The sequence below is a fragment of the Dromiciops gliroides genome, chromosome 2 (assembly GCF_019393635.1).
Source record: "Dromiciops gliroides isolate mDroGli1 chromosome 2, mDroGli1.pri, whole genome shotgun sequence".
NCBI lineage: Eukaryota > Metazoa > Chordata > Mammalia > Microbiotheria > Microbiotheriidae > Dromiciops > Dromiciops gliroides.
This window is the reverse complement of record NC_057862.1, coordinates 53,359,848-53,387,229: the sequence shown is the minus strand read 5'-3', so window position 1 is coordinate 53,387,229 and position 27,382 is coordinate 53,359,848. Positions and strand designations below refer to the sequence as shown.

Sequence of the window (27,382 nt, the reverse complement as noted above, 5' to 3'; positions counted from 1 at the left end):
ATTACTCTGCCATTCAAACTGTATCATTCTCAGAGTTACTGTGGTCATCAGATTGGGAAGAAAATTAACTTGCATTTGGAGTGTTATATGTTTCTTTGAAGCCATTGTGAGGGGCTAAAATTAGCCTCCCCTCCCCCTATGTTTCAGCTGCAGGGGCCTTGGAGCCTGGCTAAGCAGCGGGTCCTTGCACTGCAGGGAGCATGGCCCCCTGAAGCCCTGGGCAAGGTATGCACAGCTCCCTCAAACCTCAGTGGCCCTGGGGCAGCCAGCTTCCTCCACCCGGCTCCAGGCACGAAGGCTTAGTGCCCTTGCTGGCCTTGGACACCTGTGCTAGGGGAGCCAAACAATTAGCTTGGTGTGCAGGGGCATGGTCAGCCCAAGGTTTGAGGGGAGAGAAGGGATATATAGCCTGGGAGGCAGAGACACGAGGGGGACACTACAGGACATAGGAGAAGACTCAGGGAGGACAACTAGAGAAAAAGGAGACACAGGGTGGCTTTTGGCTAAGAGGGGAGTGGCTGACAGTGAAAAGGCTAGACAGAGAAAGGAGACACAGGTTGTAAACACAAATGGTAGACGGGCAGCCACACCCACAGCCAAGAGATGAGGCTGGGGGTTTGGAGCGCAAACAGCGGCAATGGCAGGAAAGAAAGTTTAAAACACAGTCAGGGGGGCAGCTAGATGGCGCAGTGGTTAAAGCACCGGCCCTGGATTCAGGAGTACCTGAGTTCAAATCTGGCCTCAGACACTTGACACTTACTAGCTGTGTGACTGTGGGCAAGTCACTTAACCCCCATTGCCTAAAAAAACAAAAACAAACAAACAAAAAAAACACAGTCAGGCCATATTTCTTGCTTTATTCTTATTTTTAAGTTTATTCTCATAAATAAACCCATTGTTCATAAATTGTAAGAGACTTTCTAATCTTTTTCTTATCAATTTGGGAGAAGCAGTTGTGGGAATTTATAAGCGGCCCATGCTAAATTAAAACCAGTTAGATAGCCAGCCAAGAGTTCACAGATTAGGCCCACCAGTTAAAATATTTTTCATTGAATGGCTACAGTGAAAGGATTTATGAGCCAGATAAAATTTTTCTTATAGCTATAGAAAGTTACAATTTTTCAGCTAGCTATAATTATTTTTCAGCTAGTTTACAGTTATAAATTTACAGATTAGCAGCTATAGTTAATATTTTTTTTTGGTTGAGGCAATTGGGGTTAAGTGACTTGCCCAGGGTCACACAGCTAGTAAGTGTCAAGTGTCTGAGATTAGATTTGAACTCAGGCCCTTCTGAATCCAGGGCCAGTACTATATCCACTGCGCCACCTAGCTGCCCCTCAGTGCTTTATCCACTGTACCACCTATAGTTAATATTTTTTATACCACCTAATTAAAACTCAGTCCAAATTTTTACTTCAGAGCCAGGATTCTTGAGCTCACCGAAGTCTCCAGGCTGAATTCCATAATGATTATGTTATTAAAAGGGAAGTTTGTGAGTACTAGCAAGGGAAGCCATGATCACTAAAAGTCATTGTGGTTTGATCAAAAATAGGTTTTGCCAGACTAACCTCATTTACTTTTTTTTTGACAGGGTTACTAGCTTGATAAATCAAGGAATGCTCTAGATATAGTGTGATAAAATCTTTTATCTTATCGTTGTGAACAAGTAGGAGATACAAATTGCATGTTAGTATGATTTGGGTATATCTGTAAGTGGTTGAACTACTGAACCCAAAGAGTGGTGATTATTGAAGTAATGTTTAAGTGAAATGAGGTCTTTAGTAGTGAGCCATGGTGCTCTATTCTTGACCCTGTTCTGTGCAACATTTTTGTCAATTATATGTATTGTTGCTAGGAGAGATAACAAATAAATTGAATGAAACCATCCTCTTCATAATTTCTTACAGCATAATAGTATGCTACCACATTCATATAACATGAATTGTTCAGCCATTCCTAATTAATGGGCACCCCCTTAATTTATAGTTCTTTACTGTCTCATAAAAAGCTGCTATAAATATTTTTGATAGATATAAGGCCTTTTCCTCTTCCTTTGATCTCTTTGGGGTATAGACCTAGTACTCATATTGCTGGGTCGAAAGATGTGTAGAATTTAATATATTGGGGAGCTTAGCCCAAATTACTTTCCAAAACAGCTGAACCCCATCACAAATATGTATGTTCATACAAAATGAATTCTCACATTAACGAAGGAAGGGAGGGAGGGAAGGAGGGAGGAAGAGAGAAAATGCAGAAGAAAGAAGAAAATATGCTTCAGTCTATACTCTGAGTCCATCAGCTCTCTATCTGGACATAGAAAGCATGTTTCATCATGAATCCTTTGGGATTGTGGTTGATCATTGTGCTGATCAGGGTTACTAAGTTGAGTATTTTTTTTTCTATATTTCTGTTATTCTGTTTCTGTCCAATTCACTTTGCATCAGTTCATGTAATTCCTTCCAGGTTTTTCTGAAACCAACTCCAGTATAATTTCTTACAGCACAAAAATATTCCATCACAATCATATACTATAACTTGTTCGGCCATTCCCAAATGATAGACATCCCCATAGTTTCTAATTCTTTGCCACTATAAAAAGAGCTACTATAGATACTTTTGTACATAGGAGTCCTTTTCATGTTTCTTTGGGTTATATAGACCTATGAATATTATTGCTGGGTCATAGAATGTGTACACTTAAGGACAGCCTTTTGGGCATGGTTCCATGTTGCTTTCCAGAATATTTGGACTAGTTCATAGCTTCACCAATAGTGCATTAATGTACCTATTCTCCTACAGCCTCTCCAACATTTGTCATTGTCTCTTTTTTGTCAATTTTGCCTGTATAATGGATGTGAGGTGGTTCTGCAGAATTGTTTTAATTTGTATTTCTCTAATTATTTGGGATTTAGATCATTTTTTAATATGGCTCATCCTAGCTTGGATTTCTTCTCCTAAAACTTTCCTATTCACATCCTTTGACCATTGGGGAATGGGCCTTATTCTTGTATATTTGACTCAAGTCCATATATATCTTAAAAAGTGGGCCTTCACCAGGGAGATCTGCTGTCAAGGGTCTTCCAAGATGAAATTTAATAGGAGTAAATGTAAAGCAATATAGTTCAGCTTTGAAACTCAATTTCCCTATGTACAGGAAAAGAGAGATATAGCTCTACTATAGTTTGTATGAAAATCACCTGAGGATTTAAGTCAGCAAGAAAGTGTTTGGTGGAGATACCAAAACAGATGTGATCACACCAAGAGGAAAGAGAAAGAAACAAAGAAAGAAAGATTGATTCCTCTTTGGCCATATCAGTGCACATTGTCCAAAATGACAGAGGGGATGGTTTTGCTTGGAGTATTGTGATTAATTTGCTACATTTTTGTAAAGATATTGATTGACTAGATGGAATTTATTAAAATATCTCAATACAAGGAAAAAATTTCCAAAAAATGGAAACTGTCCAAAAAGTCGAATGGGCTGATTTTAGAGCTATTTTTTTTTAAGTGAGGCAATTTGGGTTAAGTGACTTGCCCAGGGTCACACAGCTAGTAAGTGTTAAGTGTCTGAGGCCAGATTTGAACTCAGGTACTCCTGATTCCAGGGCTGGTGCTCTATCCACTGCGCCACATAGCTGCCCCTAGAGCTATTTTTTAAGTGGAGGTTGATTAACTGCTTGATGAGGTAGTTTATAAAGGCATATTTGAGTTGGATTAGACTTCTGTGGTCCCTTCTTCTATCTCTGAGGTGTTATGATTCTATGACTGATTTCTCATTTTACTAGGCAGTAGATGACTACCATGCTCAAATCCAGAACATTGCCACAGCCATCTTAGAAGAGTACCACAGGATGTTTGGTAAAGAGCTGACTACAGGAAAAGATCTGGATAACCAAACCTTGGAGGACCACAAGTGCCAGCTCAATTATGAACTTAATTGCTCTGGAAAATATTTTGCTTTCAAAGAACAACTTAAGGTAAAACATTCATTCAAAAAAAAAAGTGTATTGAGTGTTTACTGCGTGCCTCCTAGAACAGTCTTTTCCCTGCTCTCATTGACATACCACCCTCTTTACTGTCTCTCTCCAAAGAGCTTCTTGCTCCCGGGAGAACTGGGTGCATGTACAAAATCCTAGAATCGAGTACTATTCTATTATGGATAGCTAAAAATTAATGCATCACTTTTGCTCGCTGGACAGAGCATCCACTGGTCCCATCTATAAGACAGGAAGCTCATTGTTGGGATTGGTCAGCAAGAGTCCTTACATTTTTTACGGATTTCATTGCCTATTTGCCCTGTCCCACGCTAAGTAGCTGCTTCCCTTTTCCCGTGTAAATTTTACCCCATTTTAACAACTTGTAAACTAAGGATAGCTCCCCAAATCTGAGGGAGTTGTTGCTGAAAATCTCATGGAAATTGAGAGATGAACATCAGAAAACGGAGGTTTTTCTTCCTCACTGGTCTCAGCCACCATCACGGGCATGATTATAAGGATAGCTGCCTAGGTTTATATAGCCCCCTTTAACTTTTCCAAGTGCTTTTATACATCAACCCAGAGAGGTTGGTAAGATGAGTGTCGTGATCCCCATTTGAGAGAACAGTTCAGCAGAGGAGAGGAAATGACAAGCTAGCAAGTGTCAGAGCTGGGGCTAGAACTCACTGTCCCACCTTCCAGAGAAGAACTCTTCCTATTAGATCACCTTGGCCCAATCTAAATAGACATATATGTCACCATATTTCTAGAATTTTAAAGTTGAGGGGAAAGGTATTCAGGCCATTCAGATATAATCCTGATTTCCCGGTCTGTCCTGACCAAAACAAAATATCCACATTGTTTAATATAGGCTTTCCCTGGGGCTTTCTAGGCTGATTTAGTTCTACTCATTAAGGATTTAATAAGTTGGGTTTTTTTTGTTGTTTTTTGTTTGCTTTTAGAACATTGTAATAAGTTTTTTGGGGAATAGAGAAAGTAGAAGAAATGATTCCTATCTTTAGGGAGTTTCTAATCTAATTTAGTTACAGAGGAAATACTAATTTTCCCTAATCTTTAGTATAATTGAATGTATAAACCCTGGGGCCTTGTTCCTCTTCATGCCAAGCCTGATAAAAAGAAATAACAGTATCTCTGGCACCAGGTAAGCATCATGGATACTTCTTTCTCAATTTATCCCTACAGTGTAGCTTCCTACAAGAAAGACTACTCTTCATTTCTCTGTAGTCTGTACTCATTTCTCCACAGAAATAAGTGCTCTTTTGGGAATCTGATTGCATTGAACAAATCTGCAGTGTTGTAAAGAGCAATTTTAAAAAGTTTTGGTTAAGCTCTTTAGATCAGATGCAGTTGGCTTTCCAGTCTTGGAAAGAGGAAGAGACTGGGAAAGACACACCTTATGATCAGTTGGTTAACAGAGCAGAAAGACAAGGTAGGAAATCACATGGTAGAGCTGACTGGGCATAAGTATTAGACTTGGCATATTCAGCCAAGCAGGACAAAAGGTAAAATGGAGAAGGACAGTTTTGTGGTGGCAGAAAATATCCTGAACTGATGCAGCAATTTTGTGGCTCCACTATTCTTCCCACAAAAAGTCTATGGAAGGGCTCCCACTCAATTAAAGTCCTATTCCTATGCCTCATCCTGACATGGGGTAACTCTGGGTTCTTGAAGGTGCAAGGGAAAAATCATTTAGCCTCTAAAGAGTCAGCAAGAAGGTGGTGCAAGGTCTGGACAGAAAATGGAGACCAGGCTTATACCTGGTGTGCAGGAAAGTGTTGTCAGATGGACATTGTGTGTTCCTGCAGCATGCTGTGGTGAAGATTGTGAGAGAGAAGTACCTGAAGACAACTGCATTTGAAAACCAGGAGGAGCTGCAGGCTTTTATCAGTGAGCTATACATATTCTTGGTGGATCAGATGCATGTCACCTTGAACCAGGTACTTAACCAAGTTTTCCCTAACTTACACCCACAGAGGGCAATGGCATCAGCAGTACCTTCCTCTACAGCAATGGTGTCACAGTCAGATGGAATGTGCAGGATGCATATTGACTTTGGAAACTACATTGTATTTTTATTTATATATTTTGTTAAATATTTCCCAAACGGGGCAGCTAGGTGGCGCAGTGGATAGAGCACCGGCCCTGGATTCAGGAGTACCTGAGTTCGAATCTGACCTCAAACACTTAACACTTACTAGCTGGGTGACCCTGGGCAACTCACTTAACCCCAATTGCCTCACTAAAAATAAATAAATAAATAAAAATTAAAAAAATAAATTTCCCAATCACATTTAAATCTGGTTCTGACCACATTGATGCATGTTGTGGGCCACATGTGGCTGGCAGGCCAAAGTGTTAGACACCTGTGCTCCTTAAGATCCTATTCTTTTCCACCTGAAAATGTTCTGCTCTCTCTCCCAACACTGCTTCTCATTATTGTTTTCAGTGTATGCTGTTCCTCAAGAAACTTGGCAGTGATAATGCTTCTGCCGTATGGTGACAATCTCTCTTCTCTGCTAGCATTCATCTCTAAACTCCTGAAGAACCTTTTGTTAGTGCATTGCCTCACCCCAGTACTCTCATAGCTCCTCTTTAGTCTTTTACTTCCCAAACTCGTCAAAAAATTATACTTGATAAGATCACTGTGATCTTTTTATTGAGAAAAGAGCTTTCCCTTAATGTTGGTGGACTGGGAGGGGCAGCTAGATGGCGCAGTGGATAGAGCACTGGCCCTGGAGTCAGGAGTACCTGAGTTCAAATCCGGCCTCAGACACTTAACACTTACTAGCTGTGTGACCCTGGGCAAGTCACTTAACCCCAATTGCCTCACTAAAAAAAAAAAAAAATGTTGGTGGACTGGGGCAGCTAGGTGGCACAGTTGATAGAGCACTGGCCCTGGATTCAGAAGGACCTAAGTTAAAATCCGGCCTCAGACACTTAACACTTACTAGCTGTGTGACCCTGGGCAAGTCACTTAACCCCAATTGCCTCACCGAAAAAAAAAATGTTGGTGGACTAATGGCACTTGGAAGCACTGACCTGGCTGGGAAGAGGGTGGCAGCAACTGTTGGGGTGCTGGATTGGAAGGGGAGAAGGAGCAAAGACTTGGGTTAGAGCCTTAGGATTCTTCTGTCAGGATGACAGTACCTAGCCAAGAGACCAATTAGGTCGGAGCAGAGTTGGCCTGCCACTCATAGCCAGACTGAAGGGTATCTTATGCTAAGACTGTATAATGATTGGAATGATACCACCTACTGGAGACTTGCTGTGGGAAAGCTCCGCCATAAGAAAAATGCCTCAGAGGCATTGTGGCTTTTCCTTGGCGTCAGGAAATGACGTTTGCTCATGGGTGCTGTCTATCAAGGCTACCAGCCAATCAACTTGAGGAGCCTCCTATTCTCTGGGAGGAGACAGGAAGGAGGAAAGGGAGCCTGCACAGAGAGCTATGGGGCTTTTTGGGTTACTGACTTGATGGTGGTGGCGGCAGAGGACTTCACAGGAAATTTGAGGAAAGATAGGAATGCCAGGCTGTTGGAATTCTGTTCTCAATCTTTTTCTTTCTATTTTCCAATAAACCCTTAAAAACCTAAACTCGTTTTATCAGTGATTTTAGTCAGTTTCCCCCAAAACTGGGGGAACAGATTAGAATCCACATTTAGAATCTTAAATTACACAACTGTCATGTTCTGAATATTTACCATTCTCTACTTTGCTAGATTATTTTCTCTTTTCCTCTTTCTGTTGGTCATTGGTGAAGTCATTTTTGAAAAATTTACCCTCTGTCCCAGGTGTTTAAAGAGAAAAAGGAACAACTGCATTGAATTTGTTGTTGTTGTTTGTCCTTTATTCTTTTTTTAAAAATAAAAGTATTTTATTATTTTCCAGTTACATGTAGAGATAGTTTTCAACATTTGTTTATACAGGATTTCAAATTTCAAATTTTTCTCCCCCCACTCCCTACCCCCTCCTCTAGACAGCAGGCATGCTGATATAGGTTATATATATACAATAACATTAAACATATTTCTGCATTAGTCATGTTATAAGAGAAGAATCAGAGCAATAAGGAAAAGCCTCAAAAAAGAAAAACAACAGTGCCAAAAACAAAAGAAATAGTATGGTTCAATCAGTATCCATATTACACAGTTCTTTTTTTTTTTCTGGATTTGGAGAGCCTTTTCCATCCTGAGTCCCTTAGAACTTTCTTGTACCATTGTATTGGTGAGAAGAATCTAGTCTATCACACATAATGTTGATGATACTGTGTATAATGTTCTTCTGGTTCTGCTCATCTCACTCATCATCAGTTCATGCAAGTCCTTCCAGGTTTCTCTGAACTCCTCCTGCTCATCGTTTCTTACAGCACAATAGAATTCCATTATATTCACATACCACAATTTGTTCAGCCATTCCCCAATTGATGGGCAACCCCTCAATTTCCAATTCCTTGCCACCACAAAAAGAGCAGCTTTAATTATTTTTGTACATGTGGATCCTTTTCCCTTTTTTATGATCTCTTTGGGGAAAAGACCCAAAAGTGGTATTGCTGGATCAAAGGGTATGCACAGCTTTATAGCCCTTTGGGCATAATTCTAGATTGCTCTCCAGAATGGTTGGATCAGTTCACAGCTCCACCAACAATGCATTAGTGTTCAAATTTTTCCACACCTTCTCCAACATTTGTTATTTTCCTTTTTTGTCATACTAGCCAATCTGATAGGTGTCAGGTGGTACCTCAGAGTTGTTTTAATTAACTGCATTGAATTTAAAGGCAAATTGGTGGTGCCAGAATTTGTAAGATATAGAAAGGTAACCACCTGGCCGGTTGGGCAGTTAGCTGCATCTTCAGGGAGGGAGGCCCAGGTAATGGCTGCTCCACACACACTCTGGCTGACTATACATTCCACCCAACACCACAGGTTGCTTGAAGGAAATACTCAGCCCCACCCTTTTCTGGATGGCAGTATTCATCTCCTTAGTGGAGGGATATGATCAGTGTGAATTTATCCATGAGTCTCTCATGGTTCTCACCCCCCTCCCCCATCCCCATCCATCAAGAAACGGTTCCCTTTTTCCTTTCAGATTTTGTTTAATAGGCCCAAGTCATATGAGTAATACATAATGAAGCTGACTATCCAAGTACGGATTGACTGTATATAGTGCTTTACTCACCACCATAGGTCTTGCACAAGTTACTTATAACCACTAAGATTCCTTTTAGCTCCAAAGCTATGGTCCTAGGCAGAGGAACAAAGTCAAATAAACTAGGACAAGGACCATATGTGTCACATGGCTCCTAAACTCTGGCAGCCTCGAACCCGTCTACAAACAGTACCTATGAATTTAAGAACATCCTGGGTCCATTTTATTTGCTCAGCCTTTGACTGTCCTACAAGCCACTGCTACTCAGAGCCCTGGAAGCACCTTCTATCTGGGAGCCAGGGCAACAATTCCTTCCCCAGCTGCATTTCTTCATTTGCTACCTTGTCTTTGTCCATGACCTACAATCCTGTTCACTGACAAGGCCGTACAGGCCTCTAATCAATCCTTGCTACTTGTTTATCACTGATGGAGTGGTTGAGTGAAGTCAAAGGCAGGCTCAGCCACAGAGAAAGACTTCTATGATTACCATTCCTTCCTCTAGCCCTTGAACCCCATTCCCCAAATGTCCACCTAACCATGCTCTACATAATTTCTGCTATAGCTCTTCAGATCTTTTCATATATGGGTGAGGCCTATTCTAGATACAGGGCTGCTGACTTGTCAGGTGGGGCATAGCTATCACCTCCATTTTATATCCAAAAAAACAAGGAAAACTGAGTGATGTTTCAAGAGCTGATCTTTGTTCTGTCAGAGGCCCTGTTTCTTCACATTACTTATAAAATGAAAAGATAGTTCTTTCTTTGATCATGACTTTCTTTTTTTTTTGGTGAGGCATTTGGGGTTAAGTGACTTGCCCAGGGTCACACAGCTAGTAAGTGTTAAGTGTCTGAGGCCAGATTTGAACTCAGGTCCTCCTGACTCCAGGGCTGGTGCTCTATCCACTGCACCACCTAGCTGCCCCGATCATGACTTTCAAAACAATAGATCATCACTTATTTCTGAAAACCTTTTTCCACCCAAGTTTCTAAGGTATAGTTACCCTTTGGGTGGTTTGTAAACCTCTTTCCAACCTTCAGTGGTATTCAACATCCACAATCTTGTCTTGTTTTCCTGTGCTTCTTCTAATAGATGAGGAACCTGGGCAAGTATCCCCATTGGTTCACCTGCCATCTTTGTGCAAATTTCAAACATGATAAATAAACCTCTGAACTGTTCCTTCTTGATTCAATCATACAGTATTAATTTGTCTAAAAAAAACTGACAAGAAGCTTTGGAATTGTCTTAGAATTTACATTCTTTGTTTCATGCCTTTTCTTTGACTTCCAGCAACACTTATCCCTTTAAAGCCTCTGTATAGCAAACTTATTCCATTTTGCCGGTCTTGCATCTTTGTCTCTGAATAGAGCATGCCAGATGAGACGCAGACTGCTGCCGTGACCACTTCTACAACGTCGGAACAGCTCCGACTCTTCGCGTATGAAGCCCAAGTCAATGAAGACTATCCTCTGGCCACGGTGTACTATGAGGAGGTAAGAGGGTTCTCCTTCTCCGGAGTCATTATGAGATATGCTACATTGGGCTGATATTTGGTCATCAACCTATTCTAAACTGACCTAGAAAGCAGACTGCGTGTCATTTTTGGTTCTCTAATAAATGCTAGACGTGGATACCCAAATATGCGGGACCCTCAGCCTTCTAGATAATGTAACCCTTCATGGAGACAGATCATCATGTTGGGCTTCAGAGACCCTTTCCTTAGGTCTCAAGAATCAAGGTCTCTGACTCCCTATAGAATGTCTGCTTTGGTTCAGTGTTTCCAGCAAATGTGCTTTGCTCCTGTCATCCTTGTTTTGAAACTGTCCAACTCTCTTAGCATGTTACAAAATGGTTACTATGACTTCTAGCCTTGTTATTTCTTGACACTGCATAATTTTTTTAAAGAAATGTTCCTCTGATATATGTACCATACTCAGTATTTAAGGAAGTGGTATCCTTTGAAGTTGTACAAAAATTTGGTACAAATTGGTAGTTGTACTTGGTTATTTATTCTTTTAACTCAAATCAATTAAATGTCAATTATATGATACTGGCTAGGGAAGACACAAAGTCTATATAAGACAATAGTTTCTTCTCTCATGGACATTACTTTCTAGGACTAGCTGTGTGGCCCTGGGCAAATCACTGAACCCTGTTTGTCTCAGTTTCCTCATATGTAAATGAGCTGGAAAAAGAAATGGCAAACCATTCAAGTATTTGTCAAGAAAATACCAGATGGGGTTCGAAGACTTAGACCTGACTGAAAACAACTGAACAAAGGGGCATAAGAGACAAACATGGAAAACTATATTACATAATATAAAATGACAAATGCTTTGAAAAACTGCAACACAAACTGCTAGGGGTGGTACAAAGGTCAAGGCCATTAGCAACTAGGAGGGAATCAAGAAAGGTCTTTCTTTATAGGCCGGAGGTAGCCAGGTTGATAAACTTCACAGTTCTCTAAGAGAGAAGGATGAGTCACAGCAAACTAACCCTTTCTAAATATCCTTTTAATGATAATGGCGAATTGAAATAATTTATAAGGACATTATTCAAGTAGAGAAGAGAATTTTCCTAGCTGAGGATTATCAGTCAAGCCAATAAAATGATAAAGAATCACAGAATGAATTAAAATACACAATTTAGGAAAATTTTGTTGATGGGAAATACAGTTAATCCAGAAGGATTTAAATAGACTCAAAATGAAAGGGTAGAAAAATTTACCATACAACCAACTAAATCATGAGGAGCTGGAATGACTTTAATATAAAATAAAATACAGTTCAAACCAGAAAGCATTAAATGATATCAACAAGGACATGTGATGCTAAAAGGTTCTATACAGAATGAAAGTATGCCATTTTAAAATATGCACACAATAATTCTGCAGTATCATGTGTACATAAAACCTTACAGAATTATAAAAGGAAACAGCCAAAAATTAATAACAATTAGCTATTGTAACTCCTCACTATCAGAATATGTTCAATTTAATAGAAAATTAAGAAATTATAGGGTTGAATGGAGCATTAAGTCAACTAGTTGCAATAGAGATATGTAAAGAATTTAAAGGAAAGAGGAAAGAACATTTATATCTTCCTGGGTCTTAAAAAGATACAGGTAAATGTAGAAAATCAGAGATTTTATATAGTATAATTATAAGCTATAATGCAATAAATTAGTGGTAAGGAATGAGACAATGAATGGAAGCTGTACACCCAAAGAAAATCTAAATTGTAGAGGGACTGTAATCTGCATAAAATTAAATGATTACCCATATGGATGAAATTTCAGATTCTTGAGGCATTTGGATATTTGAGACAAATATGGAGATCTGTTGATCAATTTTTGTTCATCATCTCATGATTGTAAGAAGACCAATGAGAGTTAGTCAATAAATGCTGTAAGGGCCAAATTTTAATTGGGCAGCTCGCCGTAATATTGGCCAAATTCCATTATTTTATCACAATGCTAAAATATATTCACTAGCTTCTGTGGTTAAGTGTACCCACCTAGATTTAATCTGGGACTATGATCTGCCTGCTGTATGCCTAGTATTATTTCATGTTCTTTTACTGGGTTTGAGGTTGGCATAAAAACATATGGCAGGGTATTTCACAAGTAACAGTAGACGCATTAATGCTCCTAATGTCTCTTGTTTGTAGAGACTGGTTCGTGACAACCAGAACGTGGAACACTGGCTGGATTATGGCTCCTTCTGCCTCCTGACCGACGATATTCTCAAAGCACAAGAATGTTTCCGTAAAGCTCTTTCGCTGAATCAGACAAACATAGACAGGTACTGAAGGGAGAAAGGAAAGGAGTGTGCAGAAGCTGAAGTAGAGATGTGGGCTTTTTGTGGCTCATTGTGAAGCAGACATTGTGATCATGGGGCTGATGCTAATGATTTTTATCTTCAGTCTGCTGCTGTGTGGTCTTCTGGCTATCATGATGGAGCACTACGAACAAGCAGAGATTTTTTTTGAAGATGCCACTTGCTTGGAACCAACCAACGTTGTGGCATGGACTTTACTTGGTATGGCAGTTCTGCAATCTGTGTCTGTCTTTTGTGTTTTCTTTCCTTGGAAGATTGCCTTTTCTCCCCTCTTTATCGATTTTACTCTTTTATTTTAAACTTTGTCAAGAATGTGACTTAATGTTATTGCAACTTGTTAGAATGTTAAAATTAGACATTCCAAAGTCATTCAACCTGATATCCTTTCAGGCTTGTTCTATGAAATTCAGAATAATGACATCCGAATGGAAATGGCATTTCACGAAGCTGCCAAACAGCTTAATGCTAGATTAGCCAAGGAAAAGATTGCTGCTGAGACTGCTGACGTTCGAGGGAAGCGAGAATCCAGTTTAACAACTTTAGGAGTTGTGAGATCTTCTTCACCAACCAAAGGAGATATACCACCAGGTAAGTTCATGGTAAAATGCTACAGGTAATAGGCAGAGTAGAGATGTGATTTCAGGGATATTATGATGGACCCTTGACCAAATCTGTCCAACTTGTCAACCATTGTGTCTGAAATTCCCACCTTCAGATTCATTAATGAGGATTACTGAGGTTTTTATTTGTCTTTTATGTGTCTTCAAGTGCCCTTTTAAAATGTAGATACTCGGGGCAGCTAGGTGGCACAGAGCACCGGCCCTGGATTCAGGAGGACCTGAGTTCAAATCCAGCCTCAGACACTTGACACTTACTAGCTGTGTGACCCTGGGCAAGTCACTTAACCCTCATTGCCCGCCCCCCCAAAATGTAGATACTATTGATGTAGAGAAACACATTATTAGGATTAAGTTTTTTTTAGAACAAGACCATGTGAGAAAGGGACATAGGTACTTCAGAGAGGGGTAGGAACACTAAGAGACGGCAGAGGAGGCACTGAAAGATAGGAAGAGAGAACACCAAAGATAAATTAAAAAATATAAAAATTCTGGTTAGAAGCTAACAAAATTTAATGAGGAAGTAAGAAAAATGGGGACTATAACCAATAATGTTGAGTTTGGATAGGATTGTACTTGGTCATTCACAGTACTTTCCATATAGTACTTTTATTGCTGTTAAGCAAAGTTTAATTGATCTTTGTCACACTCATTAAAATTAACAGCTAGGTGGTACAGTGGATAAAGCACTGGCCTTGGATTCAGGAGTACCTGAGTTCAAATCCAGCCTCAGATACTTGACACTTACTAGCTATGTGACCCTGGGCAAGTCACTTAACCCTCATTGCCCCTCCAAAAACCAAAACAAAAAAATTAACATTCTAAATCCTTACTCTTCTCAGGGCTATAATAACACTTCCTGCCTTAATCACTCTCGAAAGATTTCTATGTCCCCTGGGATGATTTATCCTTTTGAATTTTAGTCCATTAGATACCACCTCTGAATCTTTTAAAGTCTGTTCTTGGACCTGAATAGAATTTCATAAAAGTTAGATATGACAGACTTCTTGGGAATATCAAAAGGAAATAGAAAGGAGTATACCTATTTTTCCACTGTGAATAAGGGGCAGGTAGGTGGCACAGTGAATAGAACACTGGCTCTGGAGTCATGCCTCAGATATTTGACACTATAAGCTGTGTGACCCTGGACAAGCCACTTAACCCTGACAGCCTTAAACATCTGCTGCCATCTACAGTCATCCTGATGTATATCTTGCCACTGGACTCAGATGGCTCAGAAGGGGATAGTGCAGCTGGTGACTTTGCACAGCTCTTCCTCACTTAAATCCAATTTATTACAAGTCATGACATCTGTCATAGTCATCTTCGAGAATGAAGGACAGAGGGGCAGCTAGGTGGTATAGTGGATAAAGCACTGGCCCTGGATTCAGGAGGACCTAAGTTCAAACCGGCCTCACACAATTGACACTTCCTAGCTGTGTGACCTTGGGCAAGTCACTTAACCCTTGGTGCCCCACAAAGAAAGAAACAAACAAAAAATACTGAAAAAAAATTAACTAGATACCAAATAATTTAATTCTAAAGAAGGATAAATCAAAGAAATAATAATAGTAATAGCTGGCATTTATATAGTATTTACTATATGCCTATCACTATGCTAAAATTTTACAAATATCTCATTTTATCAAATTATAGAACCCATAAATAATTTCATTGAAGATAAAGACAATGAGACAACATACCAAAATTTGTGGGATGCAGCGAAAACAATACTTAAGAGAAAATTTATATCCCTAAACTCTTTTCATCAATAAAAGAGAGAAAGAACAGATGAACAAATTGGGCACGCAACTAAAAAAAACCAAACTAGAAAAACATCAAATTAACCTCCCCCCCATTAAACACTAAAAATAGGAATTCTGAAAATCAAAGAAATATAATGAACAAAAGTGAAAGTTTAAAAGACCCATTGAATTAATAACTAAAATCAAGAACTTTTAAAAACAATAAAATAAATATGTTATTAGATAATTTGATTTTAAAAAAGAAGAAAACCAAATTATTTAGATTGGTATTCAAAATGTCAGCTATGGAGAAGCTGTGGAAAAAAATTGGAACACTAATGAATTGTTGGTGGAGCTGTCAACTGATCCAAATATTCTGGAGAACAATTTGGAAGTATGCCCAAAGGGCTATAAACTTTGCATACCCTTTGACCCAACAATACCATTATTGCGTCTTTATCCCAAACAGATCATAAAAAAGGAAAAAGGACCCACATATACAAAAATATTAATAGCTGCTCTTTTTGTGGTGGCAAGGAATTAAGAAATTGAGGGGATGCCCATCAATTGGGGAATAGCTGAACAAGTTGTGGTATATGAATGTAATGGAATACTATTGTGCTGTAAGAAACAATGAGCAGGCAGATTTCAGAGAAACCTGGAAGGACTTACATGAACTGATGCTGAGTGAGATGAGCAGAACCAGGAGAACATTGTGCACAGTATCAACAACATTGTGTGTTGATCAGCTGTGATAGACTTGACTCTTCTCAGCAATACAATGGTCCAAGATAATTCCAGAGGACTCATGATGGAAAATACTCTCCAAATCCAGAAAAAAAACCCACTGTGGAATCTAGATGCAGATTGAACCATACTGTTTCTACTTTGTTTTTCTTTTTTGAGGTTTTTCCCTTTTGTTCTGATTCTTCTTACACAGCCTGACTAATGCAAAAATATGTTTAATGTGATTGTACATATATAATCTATATCAGATTGCTTTTTGTCTTGGGGAGCGAGGGAAGGGAGGGAGAAAAATATGGAACTAGAAATCTTATAAAAACAAACGTTGAGGGGCAGCTAGGTGGAACAGTGGATAGAGCACCGGCCCTGGATTCAGGAGTACCTGAGTTCAAATCTGGCCTCAGACACTTAACACTTACTAGCTGTGTGACCCTAGGCAAGTCACTTAACCCCAACTGCCTCACTAAAACAAACAAACAAACAAAAAAAAAAACCCAAAACGTTTAAAACCATCTCTACATGTAACTAGAAAATAATAAAATACTTTTATGATTTACAAAAAAAAGAAATGTCAGCTATAGCAATAAGGCAATAAGAAGAAATTGAAGGAATAATAATAGGCAGAGGAGAAACAAATCTATCATTTTATACCAATGATATATTTTACTTAGAAAATCCTAGAGATTCACCTAAAAAAACTAGTCAAAACAATTAACAGCTTCAGGGGCAGCTAGGTGGCGCAGTGGATAGAGCACCGGCCCTGGAGTCAGGAGTACTTGAGTTCAAATCCAGCCTCAGACACTTAACACTTAACTAGCTGTGTGACCCTGGGCAAGTCACTTAACCCCAATTGCCTCACTAAAAAACAACAACAAAAAAACCCCAATTAACAGCTTCAACAAAGTTGCAGGATATAAAACAAACCCTCACAAATTATCTGCATTTCTGTATATTACAAACAAGTCAGCAGGAATAGATAGAGAAATGCCATTTAAAATAACTATGCTTAGTGTAAAATACTTGGGAGTCTAGCTGCCAAGACAATACAGGAACTATGTGAACACAATTACAAAACATTCTTCACACAAATAAAGACAAATCTAAATAACTGGAAAAATATTAATTACTCATGGAAAGGTAAAGCCAAAGTAATAAAAATGAAAATATTGCCCAAATTATTTTATTTAGTCAGTGTCATACTAATCAAACAACCAAAGAAGTGCTTTATGGAGCTGGAAAAATAAAATTCATTTGGATGAACAAAAGGTCAAGTATATGAGAATCAATGAAAAAAGGGGAGAGGAAGGAAGAGGGCCTAGCAGCACCACATCTCAAACTATATTTCAAAGCTGTAATCATTAAGATAATTTGGTACTGGGTAAGATATAGAGAGGTTGATCAGTGGAACAGATTAGGTATACGATATGGAGAAGTAAATGAGCACAGTAACCTTGTGTTTGTAAACCCAAAGAATCCAGCTTTTGGAGCAAGAACTCACTATTCAACAAAAACTACTGAGAAAACTGGGAAATGGTCTATCAGAAACTAAGTAGAGACTAATATCCCACACCGTATACCAAGGGGAAGAGTTCATGACCAAAGAAGAGACAGAGAGTTCACAGGAGACAAAATGGATAATTTTGATGACATTGAATTTAAAAAGGGTTTGCACAACAAAACCAATGCAGATAAAATTAGAAAAAAAGCAAGAAACTGGGAGAGGTAGTCCTCTGATAAAGGTCTTGTTTCTAAGATATATAGAGAACTGAGTCAAATTTATAAGAGTAAAAACCATTCCTCTATTGATAAATGGTCAATGGATATGAATAGGCAATTTCCAGAGGGAAAAATCCAAACTATCAGTAGTTGTATGAAAACAAAATGCTCTAAGTCACAAATAATTAGAGAAAACAACTCTGAGGTACCACCTCATACCCATCAGATTGGCTAAGTTGACAAAAAGGAAAATGACAAATGTCAGAGGGGATGTGGGAAAACAGATACACTAATGCACTACTGGCGGAACCATGAACTAGTCCAACTATTCTGGAAAGCAGTTTGGAACCATTCCCAAAAGGCTGTCTTTAACTGTGCACATCCTTTGACCAACTCATGTTACTACTAGGTCTGTACCCCAAAGAAATCAAAGAAACAGGAAATGATGCATATGTACAGAAGTATCAATGGCAGTTCTTTGTATAGTGGCAAAGCATTAGAAACTGAGGGCATATCCATCAATTGGGAAATAACTGAACAAGTTATGGTAAATGAATTGCTGTAAGAAATGATGGAGATGGTTTCAGAAAAACCTGGAAAGACTTGTATGAACTGATGCAAAATTAAGTGAGCAGAATCAGGAAAACAATTTATATACTAATTGCAATATTGAAAAGATAAATCAACTTTTTTAAGACTTAGTAACTCTGATCAACACAATGACCTACCATAATTCAAAAGGATTAATAATGGAGTTCATGGTTGAAGCAGGCTGGTGGTAGAGAACTTGAGGAGGAACCAGACCAGGCTGGAACTCTAGACTAGATATTAAGGATTAATAATGAAACATCTATCCACCTCCAGAAAAAGAGCTGATGGACTCAGAGTGCAGATTGAAGTATATTTTAATTCTCTTTCCTTCTTTTTCTCTTTCTTTCTTTTTCTTCCTTCCTTTTTCTTCTTTCCTTCCTTCATTTGTTCTTCCATTCCTTCTTTTCTTTCCTATTTTCCTTCCTTCTTTTCTTGCTCCCTCTCTCCTTTTCCTTTCTTTCCTTCCTTCCAACATTACCAATTTGAGAATTCGTTTTATATGACTATACATATTTCTAACAGGCTTTGTTTTTTTAGCCTTCTTAATGGGGGTGGGGTGGGGAAGAGGGAGCAGGGAAAGAATTTGGACCTGGAAATACATTTGAATTTTTAAAAATAAAATCTGTTCTCTCAAAATCTAAGTAGCATTGTCAGACTATTCCCATCTTTCTCCACTTTCTCTGTCACAAAATCTAAGACATCAGAGTTACTTCACCCAAAGTTCCCATCATTTCATTCAACCCTGTGACTCTTTCTTTCTTGTTAGGTAGAATCATATCTTTAATTGAATTTTATCTTTTCTTCATCTTTGGAGGAGTGTTACCATTAAGGGAAATCAAGGATTTATTGTTAACTGCTCTGCTTTTGGCAGAAAGAGAGCTCTCCGGCACATCCTGATAACCATTACACCATCTCTTTGTGCCAAACTTGTGATCCATTTCCTAAGCTCATTGATTTTCTTTTTATGCCCTACTGGTCTGTAATGTATGCCTCAATGATAGTGTCATTTCTGAGACAGGAAGCATTCTCATATTTCCTTTTTCCGGCTGATGTTTTTCACACAAGAGCATAGATTTAGAGTTGGAGGGAACCTTAGGGCTCATTGAGTCCAAGCCCCCTTATTTTTTTTTTAAGTGAGGCAATTGGGGTTAAGTGACTTGACCAGGATCACATAGCTAGTAAGTGTCAAGTGTCTGAGGCCTGATTTGAACTCAGGTCCTCCTGACTCCAGAGCTAGTGCTCTATCCTCTGCGCCACCTAGCTGCCCCCCCCTTATTTTTTTTAATAAACATTAAAAAAGTTTTGAGTTCTAAATTCTATCCCTCCTTCCTTTGCTGCCCTCTCCCCTCCCTGAGGCAGTAAGCAATGAGAGATTATACATGTGCAATAATATAAAACATTTCCATATAAGAAGACTCATCAGGGAAAAAAAGAAAGAAAGTGAAAAATAGCATGCTTCAGTCTGTATTCAATCAACATTAGTTGTTTCTCTGGATGTGGATAGTATGCTTCATCATTAGTCCTTTGGGATTGCCTTAGTTCACTGTATTGATGACTAGCTAATTCATTCTCAGTTCTTCATCGTATAATATTGTTGTTACTATGTACAGTGTTTCCCTGGTTCTGTTCACTTCACTATACATCAGTTCATGTAAGTCCAGGTTTTTCTGAAATCATCCTGCTTCTCATTTCTTACAGCACAATAATATTCCATTACAATCATATACCACAGCTTGTTTAGCCATTGCCCAACTGATGGGCATCCCTTTGGTTTCCAATTCTTAGCTATCACAAAAAAGAGTTTCCAGGTTATTTAACATGTACTGGGGGCCTGACCAATAGGAGTCCAGTCCTTCAAATATGCACACTCAGCCTCAGCTCCACAGCCAATTAAAAGGTTTTTTATCATCACAGAGAGGTTAAGTGATTTGCCAGAGTCACATCACTTGTGTCTGAGGTGATGTTTGAACAGAGGTCTTCCTGAGTCTAAATCAAGTGTTCTATACATGCATAGCACCAAGCTGGCTCTCAGTGAATATATTTTCTTAATATACATTGCTATTCTACCACTTTGTATCTATTCTTTTCCTTCTGAATAAGATACCCTTTCAAATCCAGATCCAATTCAGGGATCTCATTCCAATTCTCATTAGTAATTGTGAGGTCATGGGGGTAGCTAGGTGGTGCAGTGGATAAAGCACTGGCTCTGGATTCAGGAGGACCTGAGTTCAAATCCAGACTCAGACACTTGACACTTAATAGCTATGTGACCCTGGGCAAGTCACTTAACCCTCATTGCTCCACCAAAAAAAAAAAAAAAGAAACAAAAGAAGGAAAAAGGAATTGTGAGGTCAAATTCGCCTCCTTTATTAGTATCTGGTTTATTCTGTTTATTACTCACACTTTTGTGCATTTGTATGGTGATATCTGAATCTATTGGTTTAATTACTGATTTCTTTTATTGGTTTTGTCTACTGTGAAATTCTTCCCCTTTTTCTACATTGTAGCTACTCTCTGTAGTATCTAACTTGGAATGCATCTCATTTTCTCCATCTCATTCCTTTTCTTTTTCATTTAATAACTTTTTCATTAGATTTGCAAGACTTTGGGCAAATAAATTCTTACTGGCCCTTGTTAAGTGCACTCCATCTTGGAACAAGGAACTTATTATTCCCATATTTTAAGCTATGATCCAGAAATCCAAATCACATTCTCAGAAATCTTAATCCCATTAAGATACTTACTGTCTTTGTAACTTACTTCACCCCAAATATAAATATAATACTTACATAAACAAACTGAACTACCAACAAACCGGCCTCTTTGTAAACAAAAATTCGATGTGTAGAATTTTTTTTTATATTTTGAAAATGGGGGGCGGCTAGGTGGCGCAGTGGATAAAGCACCGGCCCTGGATTCAGGAGAACCTGAGTTCAAATCCGGCCTCAGACACTTGACACTTAACTAGCTGTGTGACCCTGGGCAAGTCACTTAACCCCCATTGCCCCGCAAAAAAAAAAAAAAAAGAAAAAGAAAATGATTCGTTATTTCCTGTAGTGATTTGCTACCACACAATTTATGAAGAATTTTTAACTGAAATTTTATTTTGTTGGGTTTGGAAGATACCATATCCATGCTAGACGAACTCCTTGAAGAACCATCCAAAGCTCGCCCTGAGTCTATCGAGCAGCCACCGTCGTCATTGCAGGCAGGGCCAGGGATCCCACCCCAGGACCTGAGTCTCATCCAAAGAAACTCCAAGTCCTTTTCTCTTTCCAAGGAGACACCAAAGAAAGGTAAGCAGCAATAAAGACCTGGTTAGGAAGGAGACGTGATGAAATGAATGGCTAGACAAGAGATGAAAATTTCAGTCATCCTGAGACAGGTAACCCCTGCTTAATTGAAGCTAATAGTATCATCTCTCAGCCACTGGGCATATGTCGATATTAGAGTACATTGTGAAAATTCAGCTTTGTGGTAAAACAGGGTTTATTGTTGAGCTCACAGAGTTAGAAAAAGACTAGTAGGCGATAGCCTTTCCAGGATGCACATGAAGGAGGTGCTCCAGCAGCACACTTTCTGTCAAGGATTTACTGGATGTGAAAATGGAGAGTAATACTTTCTACATGCAACCCTTTCCTGTAGTATAGGTAATTATGTGTGTGTATGTGTACATATATATTATGTTTGTGTATGTACATATAGATGTATGTGTTTATGTGTGTTTATATGTGAATGCATATGGTGTGTGGGGGTGTGGGGGTGTGTGAGGCAGCATGGCATGGTGGCTGGAGATCTGGCCTTGAGGTCAAGAAGACAACCTGGGTTTAAGTCCTGCCTCAGACACATCCTGTGTGACCCCTGGGCACATCAAGGCCCACGACAACTCTCCAGACTTGTAAAGAACAGAGCCTGTGCCGGTGGAATCAAGGACCAGAACACAGTCCTTTAGGAAAGGGGCTGCTGCACTCTCCCAGTGCCTCCCCACCTGGGCACCCTCTAGCAGGAGAGCCAGTTGTTAAACTTCAAGTGTCAGCAACAGGCAAATGTCACAAACCAGGCTTGATTGTTTTCTTGTTTGTTGAGACTCAAGGAAGTAATTATGAAAATGTTAATAATGCAGATTAAACTTAAAAGTGTGTTGTCTGGCGCAGTGGATAAAGCACCGGCCCTGGAGTCAGGAGTACCTGAGTTCAAATCCGGCCTCAGACACTTAACACTTACTAGCTGTGTGACCCTGGGCAAGTCACTTAACCCCAATTGCCTCACTAAAAAAAAAAAAAAAAAAAAAGTGTGTTGTCTTTTTTTTTCTGCAGAGCTAGTTATTAATCATTTACCAACACACCTCTGATAAAGGGTGTCCCAAAGTCTTAATTGAAGCTTAAAGCAGCCCTAAGACTTTTGAGATGCTGTGTGTGTGCATGCATGTCATATTCATGCATATACACATACACATATACACATTGTTTATAATTTCTCCAGCTTGAGTACCTCAAGAAAGACTATTTTGGCTTTCTTCCTGGTCTTCTAGGGTTTGATCTTTGGCCCTGTGAGAGTATAGGGATCCCTATTGAATTAGAAAACCACAAATTGACATTATCTATGTTGTATTGCATTTTTATTTATTTGGTTAAAAATTTCCAATGACATTTTAAATTAGTTTGGCTATACTGGTGCATTTGATTCCTCTGCTTCAGTCTATAGATTAGGGTTTTTCAAATGTTTTAATCTGTGTATCACAATATTATACCCTATATATCATCTACTATATCATCTATCATGCTTATTTTCTATCACTAGAGCAAAAATATTAATAGCTGCTATTGTGGCTACATTGTAAAGATATCAATTTTTGGTGGATTTGAATCCATTCTTTAAAAGTTGCTCCCAATTTTTGTGATTTGAAGTTTTGACTGGCCAGGATATAGCCCCCTGAGAATCAATATTTCATTGAATCCTGTTTACCAGGGCTCAGTTTCTCTGGTACCCTCTATCAAAGATAGTCACTCTGCTCTATTTTCACGTCTTTTGCTTCTCAGGCCTCTTTTCTCCTTTTCCTTTCTCCTCTAATATGTTTTTTTTTTAGCTTCAAAAACTCAGATTTCATCATCTGTTCTGGCTTCCTCGGCCTTTCATGGAGCATCCCAAAGACCCAGCACCATCTTCATGGAAACCACACGCTTCTTGATGAAGGTCAATGCTGTTCAGGTAAGCATAGACTAAGCTCCCAAAAGAGCTTTTAGTGAATTACTTATTTCATTCATATGGTATCTTTTTAAATTTGTCCTTGCGTGATCCAGAAGTAAATACATTCTTAGGAACATGTTCTAGACCCAAGAGCAGAAGCATCAAGGTATTTCTCATATATAGAATTACTCTTCAGGTCTGGCTATGAAAAAGCATCAAACACAGCATATCTGCTCCCTAGAAAGTTGGAGAGTAACAACATGAGATTGCTGGTGTCATGTCTAGTGTGGTGACTTTGTATCATGTGAGCTCTAATAAAAAGAAATGAATTTGAGGAGCTTGCTTTGTTTTAGGAAGATGGATGGGAAAGGAGACAAAGCTGTTCTTCCCCAGTGAAAAGACCGTGCCAGCTTTAATGTAGTAGATGTTATCAGAAATGACCACTTCATTGTCCAAGGTTATGGGTCTGGAGCTTGGGCCATTTTGAGGCTTGCCATTGTGTCTATTCTTCATAGGGAAACAAAGTAGAAATTGCTTTGTGTCCTTAGATAGTTATCTGATCTTTGAGACAGATCTCTCTGACAGGTAGTTACATTCCATAGTCATCCTGGCATGACAGGGATCAGAGTTTGTCTCCATGATTAGTCACTAGGTTAGTCACAAGAAAAGCTTACTTCTAGTTCACAGGGTTGTAGGGCTAGGGCTAGAAAGACTACCCTTCACAGATAAGAAAATGGAGGCCCAGAAAAGTTAAGTGATGTGCCCAAGGTCACACAGGGAGTCAGTGGCAAAGTTGAAATTGGAACTCAGGTCCTGTGACTCCCAGGTGATGGCACCAAACTTCTGTCCAGGTCATTGATTATACCTGTAACGTGTTGTCAGGAAGATACTAGACGTTTTAGGCACATCACTAACCTTTTGAAGTTGAGAATGGTCGTGTTTTCTGTCTCTCGGTCTCCTCAGAGGCAGACAGACTCCTGGGCTAGAAGAACAATGGGGCTGACTCTGTATAATATTTCTAATGTCCTTAATGTTCTGTTTGTTCTTGCTTTTCAGTATGTCCACAGGGTGCTTGCACATGAATTGCTCTACCCCCAAGGAGGCCCTGGCTGTGAATATTACTTGGTCCTGGCACAGACACACCTTCTTAAAAAGGATTTTGCCAAGGCAGAAGAATACCTCCAGGCAGCCAGCCAGATGGATTACATGGTGTTTATCTTTGCTAGATCCTTTCATATTCTGTTCAAGAAAAGATAAGGAAAGAAAGATAGGTGCTCACTGATGGGCATCAAAGGGAGCAGCCCTGGTTGGTGTTTCCTAATTTCTGGGCCTTCAGCTTGGGTTGAAAGTGAGAGGGAAGTTCCCACTGATGTCCTCGTACCCCATGCTGGACAGGACAGAGGACTCCCTCACTGTAAGATGGTTTGCCATTTTTGCCTATGACTTGGAATGCCCGGGCTTGCTCAGTGACTGCTGTTATTACTTTCTAGAACCCTAACGTCTGGGGTTTGAAGGGACACTTCTTCTACCTGAATGGAAATCATGCTGAAGCCAAGGAATGCTATGAGCGAACTGTTAGTTTTGTAGTTGATGCTGCTGAGATGCACTTCATCTACCTGCGACTGGGATCCATCTATTTAGAAGAGGGAGAGGTGAGGAATCCAATAGAAAACTTAGGGCTGACTCAGTTTCTTCCTGTGGTAGTGGCTATACAAAAACTATAGTGCCTTGCATTTCAACTTGTGAAATAACCACATTTTGTGGTTATGAGGCAAAGTTGTGACAAGAAAATTGTTCCCTTTTGTACAGTAGAGAGCCAGCCTTGAAGGGGAATACCTGGGTTCAAGTCCCAGCTCAGGTACCTTCTAGTACCTACTCTGGGCCAGTCATGGACCTCTCAGTGCTCTAGACAGATCTCTAGAATAAGAAACTGCCAGGACGTTTCTCCATCTGGGAGTTCTCTGTGCCATGCATGGATCACAGGTCCAGGCCCTGTCCAGATCTCTTATTTGTTGTCACAGGGCCTGGTACCTTCCTGACTGCCTCCTCAGGACAACACTGATTTAAGGAAGTGATTCTCGGGGTCTTGCTGCCTGAATCTCCATTAAAGCTACATCCCTCCTGTTTGGGATAAAAGGGGGGAAAAATCTATTGGATTAGACCAAAAGTTGATATGTTCGGGGTGAAATGCATTGGAGAGGACTTTTTTTGTTTGGTGAGGCAATTGGGATTAAGTGACTTGCCTAGGGTCACACAGCTAGTAAGTGTCAAGTGTCTGAGGTCACATTTGAACTCAGGTCCTCCTGAATCCAGGGCTGGTACTCTATCCACTGAACCACCTAGCTGTTCCACTGGAGAGGATTTGTGAAGCTTTTTACTATAAATGGGCACATCTAAGAAGCTTGAATAGCATGTCTGTGGCAGATGTATTCCATGTTCTCAGCCCCCAGAAAGCCTCTTACACAACTACTGAGAAAGCATTGTTTTTGATAGAACGGTAAACTCCAGCAAGGCTTTCGGTAATCCTCTCTTCTTTGAAGGCATTTTGTGGGAAGAGGGGGTACTCCTGGCCTGAAGACATGATTCAGCTACTTATCTGTGTCTCCCAAAACTGTTGGTAGATAAAGATGGCATTGCTCTCACAGAAATCTCTGGCTTCTCTGGAATTTCTGCCTGAACAAAGTTTTTTTGGGTATGTTCCATCTGATTTTCTCACTGGTCCCTTAGTGATAGCTAGCACACTTACAGAAGATGTGAATGAAATCCAATAACTCATGTACCTCCTGCTATTTTGGAGAGCAGTTACAACACAGACCTGGTGCCTGCTTGCTGTATGAAGTCCATGATTCCCCATTGATGGAAGCTTAGTAACTCTCTTTCTACAGAATGAAAAGGCAAAGAACACCTACATGTTGGCTTGTAAAAGATCACCTTCATGCCTCACCTGGCTGGGAGTGGGAATCGCTTGCTACCGGGTAAGAGAATTAAGGTCTCAGGAGGATTAAAAGTCTACTTTTCTTGCCCAGGAATCACTTAGGTAGGCACTTGAGTTGTCATGATCACACCATATGAACTTCAGAGCCACCCTCCCCATAGTGGAAAGCTCTTCTTCAGACTAGTGAAGGGAGCCAGAGCTTAAGCAGAGCAGAATCAGCTTTCAAGCTCAGATGCAATGGTTCTACCAACATACTTTCATGAGTTATTCTTTCATTAAGGAACTGCTTTGGAACTTGCCAGTCTAGTGAGAGTTAGCTGTGGCTTGTTCATGTTCTAAAGGAATGGCTACAGAAGGCTGTTAGAGATGCCTCCTTCATTCTGGCGCAGTTGGGAGCCTAGCTAGAAAGCCTTTATTCCCTGCTTTGGCCTTGGATTCCCTTTACTTTCCTCTTAGAGAACCCTGTGAGAGGGGAATGGGAAAAAAAAAAAAAGGCGCCACTGAGGAGCAAGATCTTGTTTATCCCCTGGAATGTCTCTTGGAGAGGTTTTAGAAAGGGCTCACAAGGCTAAGAAAATTAACCCTTATCTCAAAGGTCCTGTCTGCTCTGGGACCCTGGACTATGTTCTTAATGTAGCCCCTAAATACCTACGCCACTGACACACGCAGGCCTTCAGAAAAGTGACTCAGCTTTGAGCAATGAGGGGCAGTATTCACTCTAAAGTGTGGCCCATGAACCTCCATTAATATATGTAAATACCAGCCAGCCACAGGACACACCAGTGCAAAATAAAAGACATTTATCAGATGGCATGCAAATAAATTAGCAAAGCAGTCTCCCACATGGGATACATTTTCCCATGAGTGATTATACC

At 39.7% G+C, this 27,382-nt stretch overlaps 1 protein-coding gene across 1 annotated transcript in view; it reads left to right on the top strand.

Moving 5' to 3' along the window:
- CFAP70 (cilia and flagella associated protein 70) overlaps window positions 1–27,382 on the top strand; it is a 78,144-nt gene that overhangs the window by 41,047 nt on the left and 9,715 nt on the right. The window contains exons 15-25 of the mRNA XM_043985473.1: window positions 3,786–3,977; window positions 5,801–5,932; window positions 10,502–10,627; window positions 12,803–12,936; window positions 13,058–13,173; window positions 13,363–13,560; window positions 21,508–21,681; window positions 23,472–23,593; window positions 24,629–24,781; window positions 25,063–25,224; window positions 26,458–26,547. Of these exons, the coding sequence (XP_043841408.1) occupies window positions 3,786–3,977; window positions 5,801–5,932; window positions 10,502–10,627; window positions 12,803–12,936; window positions 13,058–13,173; window positions 13,363–13,560; window positions 21,508–21,681; window positions 23,472–23,593; window positions 24,629–24,781; window positions 25,063–25,224; window positions 26,458–26,547 (1,599 nt within the window). The remainder of the gene's footprint in view (window positions 1–3,785; window positions 3,978–5,800; window positions 5,933–10,501; window positions 10,628–12,802; window positions 12,937–13,057; window positions 13,174–13,362; window positions 13,561–21,507; window positions 21,682–23,471; window positions 23,594–24,628; window positions 24,782–25,062; window positions 25,225–26,457; window positions 26,548–27,382) is intronic.